General features: G+C 41.2%; 1 protein-coding gene across 6 annotated transcripts in view; it reads left to right on the top strand.

The window, feature by feature from the left end:
- The window catches only part of ptprua (protein tyrosine phosphatase receptor type Ua), a 207,308-nt gene that overhangs the window by 128,063 nt on the left and 63,170 nt on the right, over positions 1 to 16,075 (top strand). For all 6 annotated transcript variants that reach the window (XM_084379442.1, XM_084379441.1, XM_084379440.1 and 3 more), the window contains exons 8-10: positions 4,975 to 5,295; positions 9,868 to 9,977; positions 13,722 to 13,923. In XM_084379442.1, coding sequence (XP_084235568.1) covers positions 4,975 to 5,295; positions 9,868 to 9,977; positions 13,722 to 13,923 — 633 coding nt within the window. The remainder of the gene's footprint in view (positions 1 to 4,974; positions 5,296 to 9,867; positions 9,978 to 13,721; positions 13,924 to 16,075) is intronic.

Here is a 16,075-nt window from a genome sequence, read left to right as displayed (position 1 = left end):
TACCTTAACAAATGTTATAGTTGCCTAACCAAAGTATTTTAGTTTGCTCAGCCTGACCAAACACCAACAGAAAACTGAAGAGAATTAATCATGATGTAGGCACAACACCATATCAGTCTATAAATGTCAGAAAACAGTTCACAGCAAGTTCTCTGCTTGTTGGGCCTGACCAGGTCTTCAAAACCCCAAACATATCAATTTTACAGTAATATGAAACATTGAAGACCAGCAAATCTGAACCACCACACTGAAATATCTCCGCAACTACTTGATGGATTGTTTTCAAGAGGAAGTGATGATGCCAAACAGACTGTAAAGCCAATCAAGGAATGAAACGGGGTGAAGAGTTAAACGATTAATTGACAGTAAAAGTCCTTGTTTACTAAGATCATGTTGCCTCTGATGTTTTATGTAGAAAGTGTGTATCGGCATGTGACTTTTGATGAGTTGCTATGACACCGCTCGTAAATACTGCAATACGAAGGCTTAAAGAACTGGCACGAAACAAGACACAGGCTGTTTTCAGAGTCTGTTCCTGCTCTGATGCTCCGATTCAACCGGGTTCTGAGGCTCAGCTGGGAGCTGCATCAGACCGGTGTGATGCATCACTTATAAACTCGTGCTTTGCCTGCAGCCACCGGGAAGTGAAGGTGTGTTTGTTGTCATTGGTGTCAGGATGGAAGGTGGCTGATGCTTTTAATTTATCCCGGGCTTACCTCTAATAAAAACACACTTTTAATTAGATAGAGGTATGCTTTCATCTACAGTCCTTTACATGTGAGACAAGGACTGTGGGATGGAAGAGTGTGTGAAGATTCCGGTTGAAGCACCACACCCTCAGGTTAATGACTTACCCGAAGCCAGCTCCAGAGGAAAGTTTAGTTGAATAGCCTGTGTAGCAAGAAGCTTTCTCATGTCGTGCGAGCAAAGGACAGTGTCTTCTCGCTACCTCTCATCTGTGTTTTAGCCGCAGTGCTGCTCATCCGGGTGAAAAAAGGCTCCCCGCCACTCTGTCAAGTAGACAGCATGACGCCCCTGTCACCTGCCACACTCTCTGATCCACTCTCGTCAGTGTCTTCGACTCGCCCACCTCCTGTCAGCTCCCATTGCTCAGATCTGAAGCTTTATCCCCGGGGAGAAAGCAGCAGACAGCAGAGGACCTGTGACACAAAACTCTGGATGAATTTGTCTTCCTAATGTGTCACAGAGAGCCATGTCTTTTAGCACAGAGACTTCCCCTTTTTGGACATTTGTCGAGTGTGACATTTCGTGCTGACTGGTGGAGACGATCGCAATTCCATGCAGCCATTGTTGAGGGTGGTCAGACCCACAGTGGTCCAGTTCAGATGCTAAATGAGTAATGTGCCCATTTTCTTTTCATGTTTTGTGCAGCGACCTGAGAGCAGATGTACCATTCATAGACCTGCATTCACGCTCCCTGTCTCTTGATTACAGCAGAATGTTTCAAATGACTCTGATGGTCCAGTTCTTTGTCCGTTGGAAAATAACACAATCCTGGTGAAAACTGGTTGTATGTGTATTGCTTTCACCCCATTCTGCTCGAGGCCTCGAGATGCTTGAAATAAAGTGGCTGTTCAGGCCTGGTATTAACATCCATCCTGAGTGAGTGGACACCTCGAAGTACACTGTCCCACTGGTACCCCTGATCATATGCATATAGAGCTGGGAAGTGATATCTGATCAGAAGTGGTCACTCGAGACACAAGTCGAGATGTGTGAAATCACAGACTTCGAGCTGTCCACTTTGTCGCGGTACCAGGTCTGAACAGGTCTAACCTCCTTTCCCAACGCCATGAAGGATAAGACTGTCTCTGAAAACGTTTAACAGCTGAACAATACATGTGCACACAGCACTGGGTCGGATCTGTGGAGGTCATAAAGTGGGCAGCTGTGGCTAATAGTGGGAATAATGTTAACGGAGATTGATTATGTATTTTGCGGAGGTCACGCTCTTGGCAACTGTCGGTTCTTTGGGAAATCCTCCTGTGAAAACCAAGTGTAAACAAACTGCAGATGGAATTTGCAATTCGGCACAAGTAAAGTTGTGGAAAAAGAAGGATGCATTTAATACAACATGCAAAGACTTGTGTGTCACTAGCTGATAATTAGCAAGAAGAGTTAAGCAAGTTGGCTTTAATGAACTAAACTCTTCTTTCTTTTGTGTCATTTAAGTACATATTTGGCTGCATGTACTTAAGTATTATCATAATAACACCACCTTCACCTCCACCTGCTCCTTTCTGAGCTGCTGAACTTCCTCTCTCAATATTTAATATTTTGTAATCAAGGTTATACTTGAATTCTTTCATTTCAAACTACATCGAAACTAAAACATCACCTCGTCTTTGAACATTTCTGCCTGAGTCACATAGATAGATTTTCACCAGCAGTGGTTTTTGTTTAACAATGAAGGCAACAAGTCACAACTCCCACTCTGACCCCTTGCGGCAGAATTTACATATTGAGTAGTATTTCAGTATAATCTGTCCTGCGGGTCAAAGATTCTGTAGCTTACAGCTTGTTGGCGTCATGGACTGTCTACATGTCCAGAACAGATACATGTCCAAATAGCAATAAGCATGTCAAAAACAATTGAGAGTTCTATTCTTATTTGCATGGCCAACCTCGTATTTTATTAAACTGTCATGCACATCAATACACTTTGTATTTATTATATTGATCCCTGCAGAGAGAAACTCATTCACTCACAATAGGCATGTCACCAGTCCAAACCCCATGTGTTTTCATGGTAAGTATCAGGGTGTGCACTGATATTCCATCATAATTCCAACATGGCTCCTGGCAGGAGGGACAGGCCTCAGTGGCAGCTCACTGAGGCAGCTGTTAAAGATGAGGAGAATGAGATGAAATGTGCAGACCCACAGGGACTCTCCCTCATTCATCTTTTTCACTCCCCCTGCTCATCTCCTGTGCGGCCTCCCCGTTCCTCCTCCACTCCCTCTGCCTCTGGCTAATCCCTCTGATTAGGCTAATCAAGCTGAATGTCAGATTGGGGCAGGACTGGTGGAGGACTGGCGGGTGGAGAGGACAGGACCGAGCCTGCTGCGGTGCTGCTGTAATGATGAGTAATGGTGCGGTGAGCAGAAACTGCACATTCGGTCGGTGGGCCTCTGGTGGCAGAGCTGGTTTTAGCAGGATTAGATTGCCATACAGAGCCGATCTTGTTAAAAGTGGGTTTTTTGGACCGAAGGATCATTTCTAGTTTTACTGTATATTTGATCGATCTGATTCCATGGGAAGGTTTTAGCTTGGGAAGACACAAATCAACCAAACTCTGCCTGTTTCGCCCTTTTGGGAAAGAGCAAACATCCTTCAAATCAGCAAGGACTCTCAGGACATTTTCGTCTCCGTCTCCACTCTGTCCCCTCAGAACTGATGTCTCCTTCCTGACATTGCTCCGCTCATTTACGCGGCAGCTTTTGATCTATGTTTAGTGAAGCAGCAGGGCTCTCGCTATTGCTTCCCCAGTCCAGCCCGCCAGCATTCTCCAGCTCTGCGCTAGCAGTCCGTGCCAGGCTGAAGGCACTGCCGTCCTCTTGGGTTTATCTGATGTCTCAGCAGTACACTTGAATTTCCAGGCCAGGCTACTGGACAGAAATAACCTCCCGTGTGTTTTGACTGGACACTTTGCACGACAGGGACATGGAGATCTGCAATCACAGCTTCCACACATGACGGCATTAATCAGGCTTCAGTCATTTACAATGGATTCTCTCTGCCGTGGCCGTGCACTGTCTCCCACTGAACCTCATTCATGTCAGGAGAGATGGGATTGTAGATTGTTGTGTGGTATGCTACCTCTCCAGGCTGTTTTGTTTTTCATTGATTCACCTCTCTGTAACCTCGAAGTGAGCTGCAACTGTTGCTGTCTCCCTTTCCCCATCAGTATTGCTTCTCTGAGCTGTGCTGGTAAAGACTTGTAGGTAAAAATACAGTTGTCTTGTCAGCATAAATCACTAAATTGTGCTGCACTGGAGAACTTGCCCCCTGCCGAACAAGAAATATAGAAACCAATCACGTTTTTTTCCATTTTCTTTTGTATCAACATTCCAGTAGCCAGACACCTGTCTTCCCAGTAACATCCTCTTGAGAGATCCCAGAATGTTCTCAGGCTGGATGGGATGTGTAGCCCTTGGGGCTCCACCCAATTTGACATACCCAGAATACCTCCACAAGGCAAGCATTCAAGAACCATCCTCATTAGAAGTCTGCACAACCTCAACAGGCTCTATTCAAAGTGAAAGGAACAGTGATTCCACTGCACAATCCTTCTGACTCTGTGGAAATCCTCATGCTCACCGTGTTCATCGGGATGATGGTGAAAAGGATACTACTTTTGACCATTTATATCTGTGAACTCATTCTTTCAGTCAAAGCTCGTAACTGTAGGAGTGGGTTGAGGTGTAAATGAATGGGCACATAAATGAAGACAGTGCACTATGTTCCATCTTACTGAACGTGTAAATATCGCCCGTCTCTTAATGACGATTCTTGACCTCGTGATCAGTCTGTGTGAGAAAAACATCTCAACTCCACTTACTAGCTTTCCTGATCTGTCAAGCACATTCTACAGTCTTTATCAACGATTGTATATAATGTGATATAACTCAGTAAGCAGGGTGGCTGCTGTAAATCAACTCAAGTGATTGTGTCATTTTGTAAAGTGAAGCTTTAGAAAACAAATTTTGTTTTAAGTTTTCTTACAACATTGTGTATACTCTCTTCAAAAAATACAAAATCTAAGAGACATTTAGAATTCACATCAGTAGATGTAGCTTTGGGTATGAGTATTGACATGAAATGCTATTAGTGAGCTTCTTCCTCAGTATTTTACAGTTCTTCTTCTGTGCTCCCTTTGGTATCTTGTGCAGAAGCTGCTAAATTCTCTCTTTGCACTTTGTTGATATATGTTTTGCTTCCTGTCCCTCTCAGAGCCCATGCGTGCCTTGCGGGGCCTGACAGCTGTAGAGATCCAGGCCCGGCAGCTGGCCCTTCAGTGGGAGCCTCTGGGCTACAACCTCACCCGCTGCCACACCTACTCCTTGTCCCTTTGCTACCGATACTCCATGCCAACAGGGGGTAGCGGAGGGAACAACGCAACAGTCAGAGAGTGCCTCTCCGTGGAGCGTAACACGTCTCACTTCACCCTGAGAGACCTGCCACCCTTCCGTGCGGTCCATGTCCGCCTGGCGCTGGCCAACCCGGAAGGCAAGAAGGAGAGCAGAGAGGTCACCTTCCAGACCGAGGAAGACAGTGAGTGGGCGGTTTTATTTTACCCGCAGCGAAAAAGATCCAAGGGTTTTGCTGAAATAAGGCATGTAATTGTTACCTCAGTGCATCTGCAACAGCATTATGGAAAAAAGGGATGTTTTTTATGTGTGCACTGAAACTGTTTATTGTCATAGTAACTCAGCTCTGGCTTCACATCTTCTTGGATTTCTCGTTTTCTGTGCATGCTCCTTCATGCTCAGATAATTATTGTGCACCGCTTATAAAAATCCATGCCTTTAGTCATCCAGTACGGGCGAAAAAACACAAATATTGACTCACAAAATAAGCTGGATCAGCGTTACTAAATGGAAGATCAGCCTTTTAAATGGAAACCAGTGGAACATTAATCAGCTGTGGCCGTGGCCGGAAGCAAAATGGTAAAATGATTTTGCTTATCTTTGTATTAATATTTTCCTGTGTACATCAGCAGATTAGGCACATTTCTCATGCAAATTCCCAGAGAGCGGAAGTACAGAAGGTCAAACACGTATTGTTATGTAGAATAAAGAAGACTTTTCGACGTAATTGAATGCCACTCAGGGATATTCTTGACCCAGTCAAGGGAGGGAGGGAAACAACTGCTGTAATATGAGATTGACAGCTTTGTTTTTGCAAAATGTATTTCACTATCTGTGGAAAAAATACAGTAACACTTGAAAATCTCAAGCAGTGGAGATACAGAAAACAACAGCACCCATAATTATATACACCTACACATCGGTGGCTTAGAGGCTGGAGGAAATTAATAAGCATAAATGGAATAACATATAGAATGTGTTGTAATTTTATTCATTAGGTTTGACGGGTTAGGAAGTGACAAGTTAAAACAGAAATGTCCAAAAAAATAGTTTTTTTCCGCCCTCACTTTGCTTGATATTTTGAATGTCAGCACCGATGGAAAGTTTTTGCTTTAGAGCCACTGAATGCCAGTCTGACAGCCTGACAGTGCCCAATCCCCCTGTCACAAGGAGAGCTGCCATCACCCTCACAACTACAGTAATTGAGCCGCAGCCGGTGACAGTTCCTCCTGCCTGCATCCTATTGGGCTCAACAATCAAACACTGGTGTAGCGCTTTGCTTACGCTGTGTGTCTGCTGCTGGGAGGAAGCAGATTTGGCTGTCAGGGATTCATGGATACAGCAGGATTTTCTTCTAGTGTGCTGTGCCCGCCTTAGCTTCAGCTTCTGAGGCTAACAAACTTACAAACATAGAGGTCTCACCACTATCTTTTTAGAAATAGACAGTCACAGGTAGTTCATTTTTTTAATTTATTTATTTTTTTGCTCTGGAAGCATTAGAATAACAACACCGTATGTACAGTATATGATATTATTTGCAACCAGTCCCTAGAAGAGTTGGAAAACTTAAAGCAACTTTAGTAAAAGTACCCTACAATAAAACACAACAAATACAAATAAAACAAAATATATAGACAACATAATTCAAACATGGAAAGCAACATTTAAATGGTGGAAGAGCAAGCAATCAATTTCAGGAAGAGAAGTAACGTATGAGGCTAGCATTGCACGATAAAGATAATTCTTCACCAATCACCAAGGCATTTTCTAAGATCTGGGGAAGTGGTGACATTGCTAAAAAAAAAGTCTAGCATGGCATAACAGAGTCCAATGATGCTACATACATCGTTAAGACCCAATTAAGACTCTAAGTTTCTGCCAGTCATTCAAATTGGAAATGGAATTTCTGAATATCTTCAGCCTGGAAGGTGTTTTCCAACAGGTCAGGTCTCAGTGACCTACACTGCCGTTTATGTTTACGTGTACCAAAGCCAAAAAAACATAGAAAAAGCTAGGCCTTCAGAAGCCATTGATGTGTGAACAGGGCCTGGTGATTACTAACCGGGCAACTGCCTGGGGCCAAAACCTCCCTGAGAGTGTTAATGGATTTTTTGAAAACTTGATTAATTGCAGTTGCGTTGCAATTGATCTTTACGTCTTATCTTTTAGAATGGTTCGAAAACACCTAAAAACGTCCACTCGTTATTCTTTAGTTCTTTTCTCTGATTTTACACATCACAGTGTGTTAACAAGTCATGGGGAATACTACTGTACTGTACATTCGGACAGAAAGTTGTGTAAAGCTCTGTGAAGTCTGCCAATTGTCCTCATGTGTGGAGCTGAACGGAGGTGAGCTTACCAGACCTCTGTCACCCCCTCGTCTCTCCCTGAGGCTTCAGTAGCCTCTGCTAGCATAGTACGTCTAAATCTTCGACTGAGGGATTATTTCAGCATCTCAGGTGTGCTCTCGTTTATTTGTTCCTCCAAAACAAGTGGATCAGATAATCAGTGATGACTGGTGTTTTTGTTGATATGCTCCTGATCAGAACAATGTTAGCGTGGTAACTGAAAACAAGGAGCAAGTTGCAACTTAAAAATGAACTAATAATCTAATTGTAGGAAAACAAAAGCTTTTATGACTCTGACTCAACATCTTTATGAGGAAAACTCATCATTTCCCATTGTTTGGTACATTGAATGAGTCAGTAACACTTTATTCAGGTCATTATTCTTCTTGAGCTTTCATTTCCTATATTTTCCTGAATATTCCATCATTTCATAATGGAAATATGACTCACTCTCATAAAGATGTTACCACGTTTCTTTTTTTTTTGTAATCCTTTCAGGTGAGCAACTGTGTTTTAATCCGCAGTCTCTCATGATCCGTCTGAACTCACTTACCATGAAATGGGGGCAAACAGTGAATGATACTTCAAAGCATATTTGAGGAACATTTTTTTCATCAGACATGGCAACATATCTTTTAAGATTACTCTCTAAGCTTTAGAGCTCTCTTAATGCCCATTTTGTTACATTCTAATGCTAGAGGGATAATATCACAAAGTATTACCACAAGGGATGCACCGATTGTAAAAGTATCGGCCAATATGATACAAGTGTTTAAATTAACCATTTTGCCAATAGCCCATGCCAATCCTGATGTTTTGGTTGTTGTCATTTTAAAGATGTGTTCCCCGTTTTGTGCCTTCAATTTAAAATAAATAACTCCTTTAAAGTCATCCAGTTGTTGGTGGGGACGTACGGAAAAAATTAACATATGGGTTTTTAGGCAATATAATGCCAACAAAGTTACACCATTAAGTTACATTATGATTTTTTTTGTTTATTCTTTCTGAATTCCATATTATTATCTCATACATTTAACACAGTTAAACTCAAATACCATCCCTGTCATTCCCCTTCACTAGGGGCTGTCACAGGACAATCAATCATAGAAAAGTTGTCGCTACCTACACATTTTCTTTAAAACTCCAAATTTACAGCAAACCAAACTGCATGATGTCCGAGAGGAAAAGAAAACAAGGAGGGGGAAACTAGAAACTGTTTTAGCAAGTAGCACTGTTCTTTAAGTCACTATCTCATTATGTATCATGACATCCAGCAATGATCTTCATGTTTGCCAACATTAGGCTATTCTGGCTAGCTAGATGATCAGTCCATTTATTAATTACATTCTGATGTTTCAGTATATACTGATCACATCTATTATCAATGAACAGTAACAGTTTTCCTGCACATGTTATAGGATGTTACTGTACATGTCAGGTCCATCACCAGCAGTCTGTTAATACTACAAATGCTGATGGAGAGCAAAGCATTTGTCAGCTAACATTTCTTGATCTGAGTTATTTTATAGAATATTTTCAACACATTTTGCCCTTAAAAAGACACCCATTCATTACACTATCTTTCAAGAGCACAAATTCGATCAAAGTATTTCGGAAAGAACCTTTAATATAACCTTCTTTCACATGAAAAAAGTTTTTTAAAGGGCTTGAAAGGCTTTTTTATTCCGCTTTACAATGATAGGAATTTTTCTGTACTTACACAGTCTTACAAACTGATGGCAGCAATGTCATAAGCCAGTAGCTCATGAATGAGCCGGTGCAAAAAATGTGTTACATCAGATAGAAATCGGCCACTTTCATCAGTAAATGCCATCGTAATGCAAAGAAGCTGATAGCAGTCAGCAAGATGAATATTGACCGCTACCAATGATTGACCAATTGTTGCATCCCCAACTGCCATATTGCACCAGAGCCAGAGCAATCTATTTTATATTTACATATTACTTGTGTCCAGCACTTAAGACCAAAAAAGTAGGTGCACTCCTTTAAGCAGATGCATGTCATTATATCAGAAAAATGCAGAGAAGTACTCAGGCAGCTCACGGGTTGGATTACTTTGCTGTTTTTCTGTCAGTAAGGTGCTAAAGAAGAAAAATCGACTGTCATCCTCCAGGACACGGTGCTCTGTTATCAGACAGTAGAAGCCAGAATCTCAATTCATCCTGAGGGGTGAGAGCGAGCCGGTCCACAGTTTCCTTTCATCACTTCCCTCCTGCTCTGTCTCTCTGATCCCTCTTTCTCGTCCTGCTCCATCCCTCCCTGGCTCTGTGCCTTTTTCGCTCTGTCAAAGGTGTTTTTACCCCCTGGTGCCTGCACAAGAGTCCATTAACTTGAGACCCGAGCAGAGTGTTTGTTTCAGAGAAGCTTGTTTTTCTCCCCTGCTGTAGTTCCTGGTGGCATCGCTCCGGAGTCCCTGACCTTCACCCCGCTCGATGACATGATCTTCCTCAAGTGGGAGGAGCCGGTGGAGCCCAACGGTCTCATCACGCAGTACGAGGTAGGATACCTTGTTAGTCATGCAAAGAAATCCACGATTCACAGGGATACGGCTGCCTTCACATCTCACACTAATCCTCTCCAGGTGTAGGATGTTATTTTCCCCTTGCCAATATCTATTTTACTCATCCTCCCTCAGTACAATGATTCAAACGAAGGAATAGTCTCCTCTGCTCACTTTAAACACTGCACCGCTCCACCTCTTTGATTTCCCCCAGGCTTGTTTTTTTTTTTGTTTCTTGCCCAAACGTTGGTAGCGCACATGAGTCTGAGCCACTAGAGTGGGGAGGACCCACTTTTCACAGTTCATGGGCTTTACTGTACATGTTCATATGGTAATGAAGCTGAGGCACAGACTTCAGGCTGTAATTACATGGGGGACAACCACTCTAATTACTTATTTGCCTAAGAGATGCCTCCACAAGGGGGCAACTTCTAATGTTTCTAATTAATTATTGATGGCCCCATATCAACCCATAGACCTTTGCAGTTTGGGCTTTTCTGCTAGTAAATATGAAGACCACTATGGCTTAACACATGGTTACCTGATGTGAAAAGAAACTAGTTCCCATTCGCAGGCTTGGAAAGTGAGGAAAAAGGCAGAGTGCTGCTGTAACCTTACTCCGCATACAGATGAGGTACCCTTTCCCCTCACCTCCAAACTACTACTGCTCTGGATGTACAAAAGTGGATTTCTGAGGCAGAATCCATTACCAGCGTCCATTACCAACTAAATACTGGCCAATATCTGCTTGTTTCCAGTCACGCTTGTTACAACATATATGGCACTGCACCTGGTTTGTCCTAACACAGCCATTAAAAACTATATATGATAAAAAGTTTCTTATTTTTGTAACACGAGTGCATACAAAGCACCACAGTAACATATTACCTTTTCTTTTTCCATTGAGTCCAGTGAAAAAAACGTATAATTTCCTGTTTTAAATTGTTATTAATGATCTTTGTTTTGCTGCATGGGTAGTGTTGTCATTGGAACACAAGCTATCCCTAGAAAACAAGTCTTCAAGCTAGCATTTACGACTATAATTGGGCAGGGATCCAGTCAGACCTGGGTTTCCTCTGGAATTTCAGGGCCATCTCCCAGTGTCCTCCTGTTGTGTTGTTTCTCTCGGGCAGCTACTGCAATGCGCCTGGTCTTCAAACTTTATTATAGTCACCCAAGTTGTCAGCTCGTCTAACCCTATCTACACACACAATCCAGACACTATTTACAATTCCAACCCATCTGTCAATCAATCTATCAACCTGGCAACCCACGACCCAATTCAAAAGTCAGACAGGCCAGCTAACTTAATGTCAGCTGTTGTCAAAATGTCAAGGCAGGATGGCATTTCCCCTAAAAATCTAAATTCACCTGCAACTTTAAGCAGAGTCGAATTGAAAAGTTTCCATTTATAAGTGCTATTCACCAGGATAGTGACCATGCTTTTTTACATAGCCTGAACAGTCATTTGAATATAGGGCACAGTGGCGAAAATGACGCGAGCCAACATTAGCTCCCAATGGCACAGGCATGCTGAGGAACAGAAGGGTACTCACAGATACACTCAATCTAAGAGGCTGCCAAGTTGGCCACATAAAATGACAACAAGTCATTTTCAGTGCACCCAATGACGACACAAATGCATACTCATACATACTTACAGTACAGGCAACAGCAACACACACATAAATTCATACAAATACAAACACAGACACGCTTATTATGTCCATGATATGATAAATGTTCATATCAATTAATGTGTTTTGCTCCAAAATGTTTAACAAAAATAAAATATAAATGAATTACTGGTAAATAAATCATTATTATTTATTCACTCATTTATTTTCTTATTTATACTCCCCCAACCCCGCCAAAACAAGACTACAACAGCTTTTTATCTAAATGTCAACACAGACGTTCTCCCATGTGCCAACACTCATGTGCCAACACTGTGTGATATGTTCACACAGAGAGCAAAGCAAATTTTCACCTTGCGTCATTGCCGCAAATTTGACTGCTAGACTTTTAGTGCCGTCTGAATAACTCCAAATTGTCACTCCAGTTGAAACATTTCCACATTAATTTGTGCCGTTATTGGATAATTTACAACTAATCATCTCTCCGTTGACTTTGTATGCAATCGCGCTACCTCTAAAGAATATAGTAAATAATAGTAGCATGTGTGTACATCAAGCCTCAAGTTCCACACACTTACATTTGCTTTTGTGAGTAGTTTCATTGGTGTCCTTTGGTTGTCTACCCCGACAAAACCTCAGGAAAAAACAATAACGACTGTATAGTTTTAGTGTTACGACATTACATTTGGAACATCCCTGTGACAAAGGCTCCGCTGTGTTTCTTAGCTGACCAGACAAACCATATGCCTGCCACATTTTCATTCAAAAACTTAAAACATTATTTATTAGCAGAGACATTTGCATCTCAACACATTTATGTTGAGCTTAAATCAGTCATGTCAATATATATGACTGTGTCAACATCACATAAAGGGCTTGGGCTCATCTTATGAAATTTAACGACTGTGTTACATCATTGAAGAAGGAAGAGTTAAAATACTAAACGAGGCAAGAGCAATCATCTTGTCCCCCTTGATTTATGTCCTGTAGTTAATCAATAACAAATATTTCACATTGCTCTGGACCATTCATCCATTTATTCATCTGTTTACTGCTCATACTGTTCAGGGTTATGGGTGGCTGAAGACTATTCCAGCATGCATTTGTCCAATTTTGACGGGAACATGTTTTACAGACTTAAACACATTTATCATATTGCAATAAAAAAGCAATAACATCACGTTGGTCTTCATTCATACTTGTCATCTCCAGCACTTGATATTTTTTTCTCTGGCTTTACTTTATCAACTAATCCAGAAAACTGTGGAAAATCAGGCCAATGGTGGCGTAGAACGAGGATGTGACACAGAATATACCTGAGTCTGATTATCAGCGGCTAACTGCTGCATAAGATTTATTGGATCTGCGCTGTGAGACGACATCTTTTTGCAGAAGTCCAAAGATTAATTGAGAGACGCTTCTCATGAGAAAGCCTTTAAATAAAATGAAATCTAAATTTAATCTTTCAGGCAGTGTGATAAATAAACTGTGACTCATATTACAAATAGTCTGCAGGCTTATACAGTAAGATTTGTTCTGACCTAACAATGCTAAGCTGGGAAGTACTGACTATGACCTCATTTGAACACATGCTGAAGTGAGCTTGGAAAAAAAAGCAAAAATATAACTGACATTTTTGAAAGTTTGATAATTTCCCAAAATTTAAAAGCTCTTAATGGGTCATAGTTCCTTTTTACCAGAGCTACAGAGATGGCGATGTTGGCCACCACTTAAATCCAGACTGAAATATCTCAGCATCTATTTGTTGGTTTGCCATGAAATTATACACAGACAGCCATGTTCCCATGGATGGATTGTAATAAAGTGGATCCCCTAAAGCACCATCATCAGATCATCATTTAAATATGTCCAAGTCATACAGATTGGCTTGAACTGTACTCTGTGTTTAGTGCTAATTAGCAAACGTTAGCATAAAAACATGCTAACAAAGATCTTGGTAAACATTACATAGTAAACATTTTACCTGCTTAACATCGCATGTTACCATGCTGTCACTAGCACTTAAAAAACATCATTGTGTCTAAGAGGTGCTAGCATGTAAACTCTTGTTTTAATCCAATGGCATTTTTTTCCCTGCTTCCAGATCAGCTATCAGAGTATCGAGTCATCAGACCCAGGCATTAATGTGCCAGGTCCTCGCCGCACAGTGTCCAAGCTGAGGAACGAGACGTACCACATGTTCTCTGGCCTGCACCCTGGAACCACCTACCTGGTGTCAGTAAGGGCCCGAACCGCTAAGGGCTTTGGCCAGACGGCACTCACTGAGATCACCACCAACATCTCTGGTGAGGCTCCGGTGCTGACTGATGTACATGTTGTGCTGTGTTCAGTCGTAGTAGTGTGTGTGTGTGTGTGTGTGTGTGTACATGCAAAGTGAGGACCGTTACCAATTCTTAACCAACAATGTAAAGAACTTTTTGGAAAGTGAGGACATTTTGGATCTTCACAATTTAATTTTGAAGGTTAAGACTTAGTTTTTTTATGGGTTAGGTTAAAATTAAATGTAGGATAGGGTTATGGAAAAGGTTAGAGTTAGGCATTTAGTCCTTATAGTTAAGGTTAGGGTCAGGGGCTATTCAATGCATTATATCAATAAGGTCCTCACAAATATAGATTTACAGGTCTGTGTGTGTGTGTGCATGGGAGTATGTAAGGTATGTTTGGGTAAGGTCTTGAATAGCAAACTCCAATAATTATAGGATGTACTTGTACATGTATAATGTATCCCAATAGTGCAAAATTCATACATTGTGATTATGCCACTTTAAAGGAAAAAAACTTTATTTTTCCAAGCAAAAAGTGTTTCTACTCAAAGCATTTGCAAGACGATAGCAAAGAAGCCTAAGAAATGACTTGTAATACCGCTCTTTTGAAGAGCTTTTGATTGAATTACACATATACTTTTACTTTATACAAATTATCTTCATTTTCTCTCAGCCAAACAGCTTTCAGACATGCATTTTCTCCGTTTGATGAAATAACAGCGGACCTGAATTACAGCTAACTACAAATGTTCCATTTGAATGGTTTCGGTGAAAACAGCTTTGTTCAGCCGACATCACCACAAACTGAGTCTGTGTTTATCATTCAAAGGCGACGCAGCAGCTGAGAAATTAGAGCAGCAGTGTTTGTCAGTGAAAAGGTTGCCGGTATGGATCTTGAGATCAGTCTGGAAAATGTGCCTGTAGGGAATGTGGTACACTCTCATCTACAAATGGGTATCTGTGAGCTGTTTCACTAATTGTGTTTACTGAGATGAAACATCAAATGCTATTGTGATGTTTTCCCAGTAGAAATTACTGGGAGTTATTAGAGAGTGTGGACTATTTTTATTTTTTTTGTCCAGGAATTCATGCTTAAATAGTGAAAGTAGGCTTCTCAAACAGGTCACCATATATCACGTTCTCCTTTTTGCTTATTTCTGGATATACATCAGTATCAACCACTTGATGCTGCCAGGGGAAAGGGAAGGGCTGCTATTTAAAGCATTTTTTCTGTTGTTCAGATGTCTCAAACATCCCATGTTTACATTAATCTGTCAAGCATACTTAGTCGCCATGTCAATTTTGAATGTTTGTGTCTCAGAAGCCAAGTCAGAAGTAGTGACATTCATTTTTTAACCATGAAAAAACACAAACATTGTCTCTTTATTAACACAGATCAACAGAACATAGAATTAAACAATATTGTTGGCATTAACATTGCTTCAGTGTGCTTTACTGCCATCACTACATTGGTCCTGGACAGGATAGAGAACATTACATATAATACAACATTTATTTGATAGTGACCAAGGGGGTGCAGGATCCTATTAAATAGATTTAGGTCCCAATCTGTTGTGGTCCTGGATCCTGTTCCAGCAGGATCATGCACAAATTAAGCCCTGATGCCTACTAAACTGTTTACATGCCTAGTGAAAATGAATATTGCGCTCATATTCCTGTTTACCTGCAGCAGTGCATACTCTAATTAACAAACACAGTCTCCCTCTTTCATTTGTTAAAAAAGTACTTTGGAATAGCCAAGTTAAATGCACTTTTTACATGACCTGTATTATATTCAGTGTGCATGCAAACTTATTGTGTTATCTTTGCATCCCTTAAGAATATAACAATGTGTTCTGATAATTAGTGTGTAAAATGTGTTAACTCGAGAGTGCAGTTAAGTAGTTTTTGCATGCAAACGTTTTTTGATTGTAAAAGGATGATTGTATCAATTCCCCAAGAAGTTGCACAGGGCGACAATGATGAGAGCAAAGGATGATTAGTAGTAAGAGCCAGAAAGTCTGTGATGAGAGGAGGTCAGTCAGGGATGATCGAGGATTTGTTCATTTACCCAGGCGATCAAGCTTCAAGTCCTGTGGGAAGCAAGTTGTCTTCAAACCTAACCAATTAGTTTTCACGCATTTATTCTGAAAGTGTAACAGACATTGCATGT

Source organism: Pagrus pagrus, assembly GCF_965226575.1.
Source record: "Pagrus pagrus genome assembly, chromosome: 17".
Taxonomy (NCBI): domain Eukaryota; kingdom Metazoa; phylum Chordata; class Actinopteri; order Spariformes; family Sparidae; genus Pagrus; species Pagrus pagrus.
This window is presented reverse-complemented; position numbering and strand designations above follow the sequence as displayed.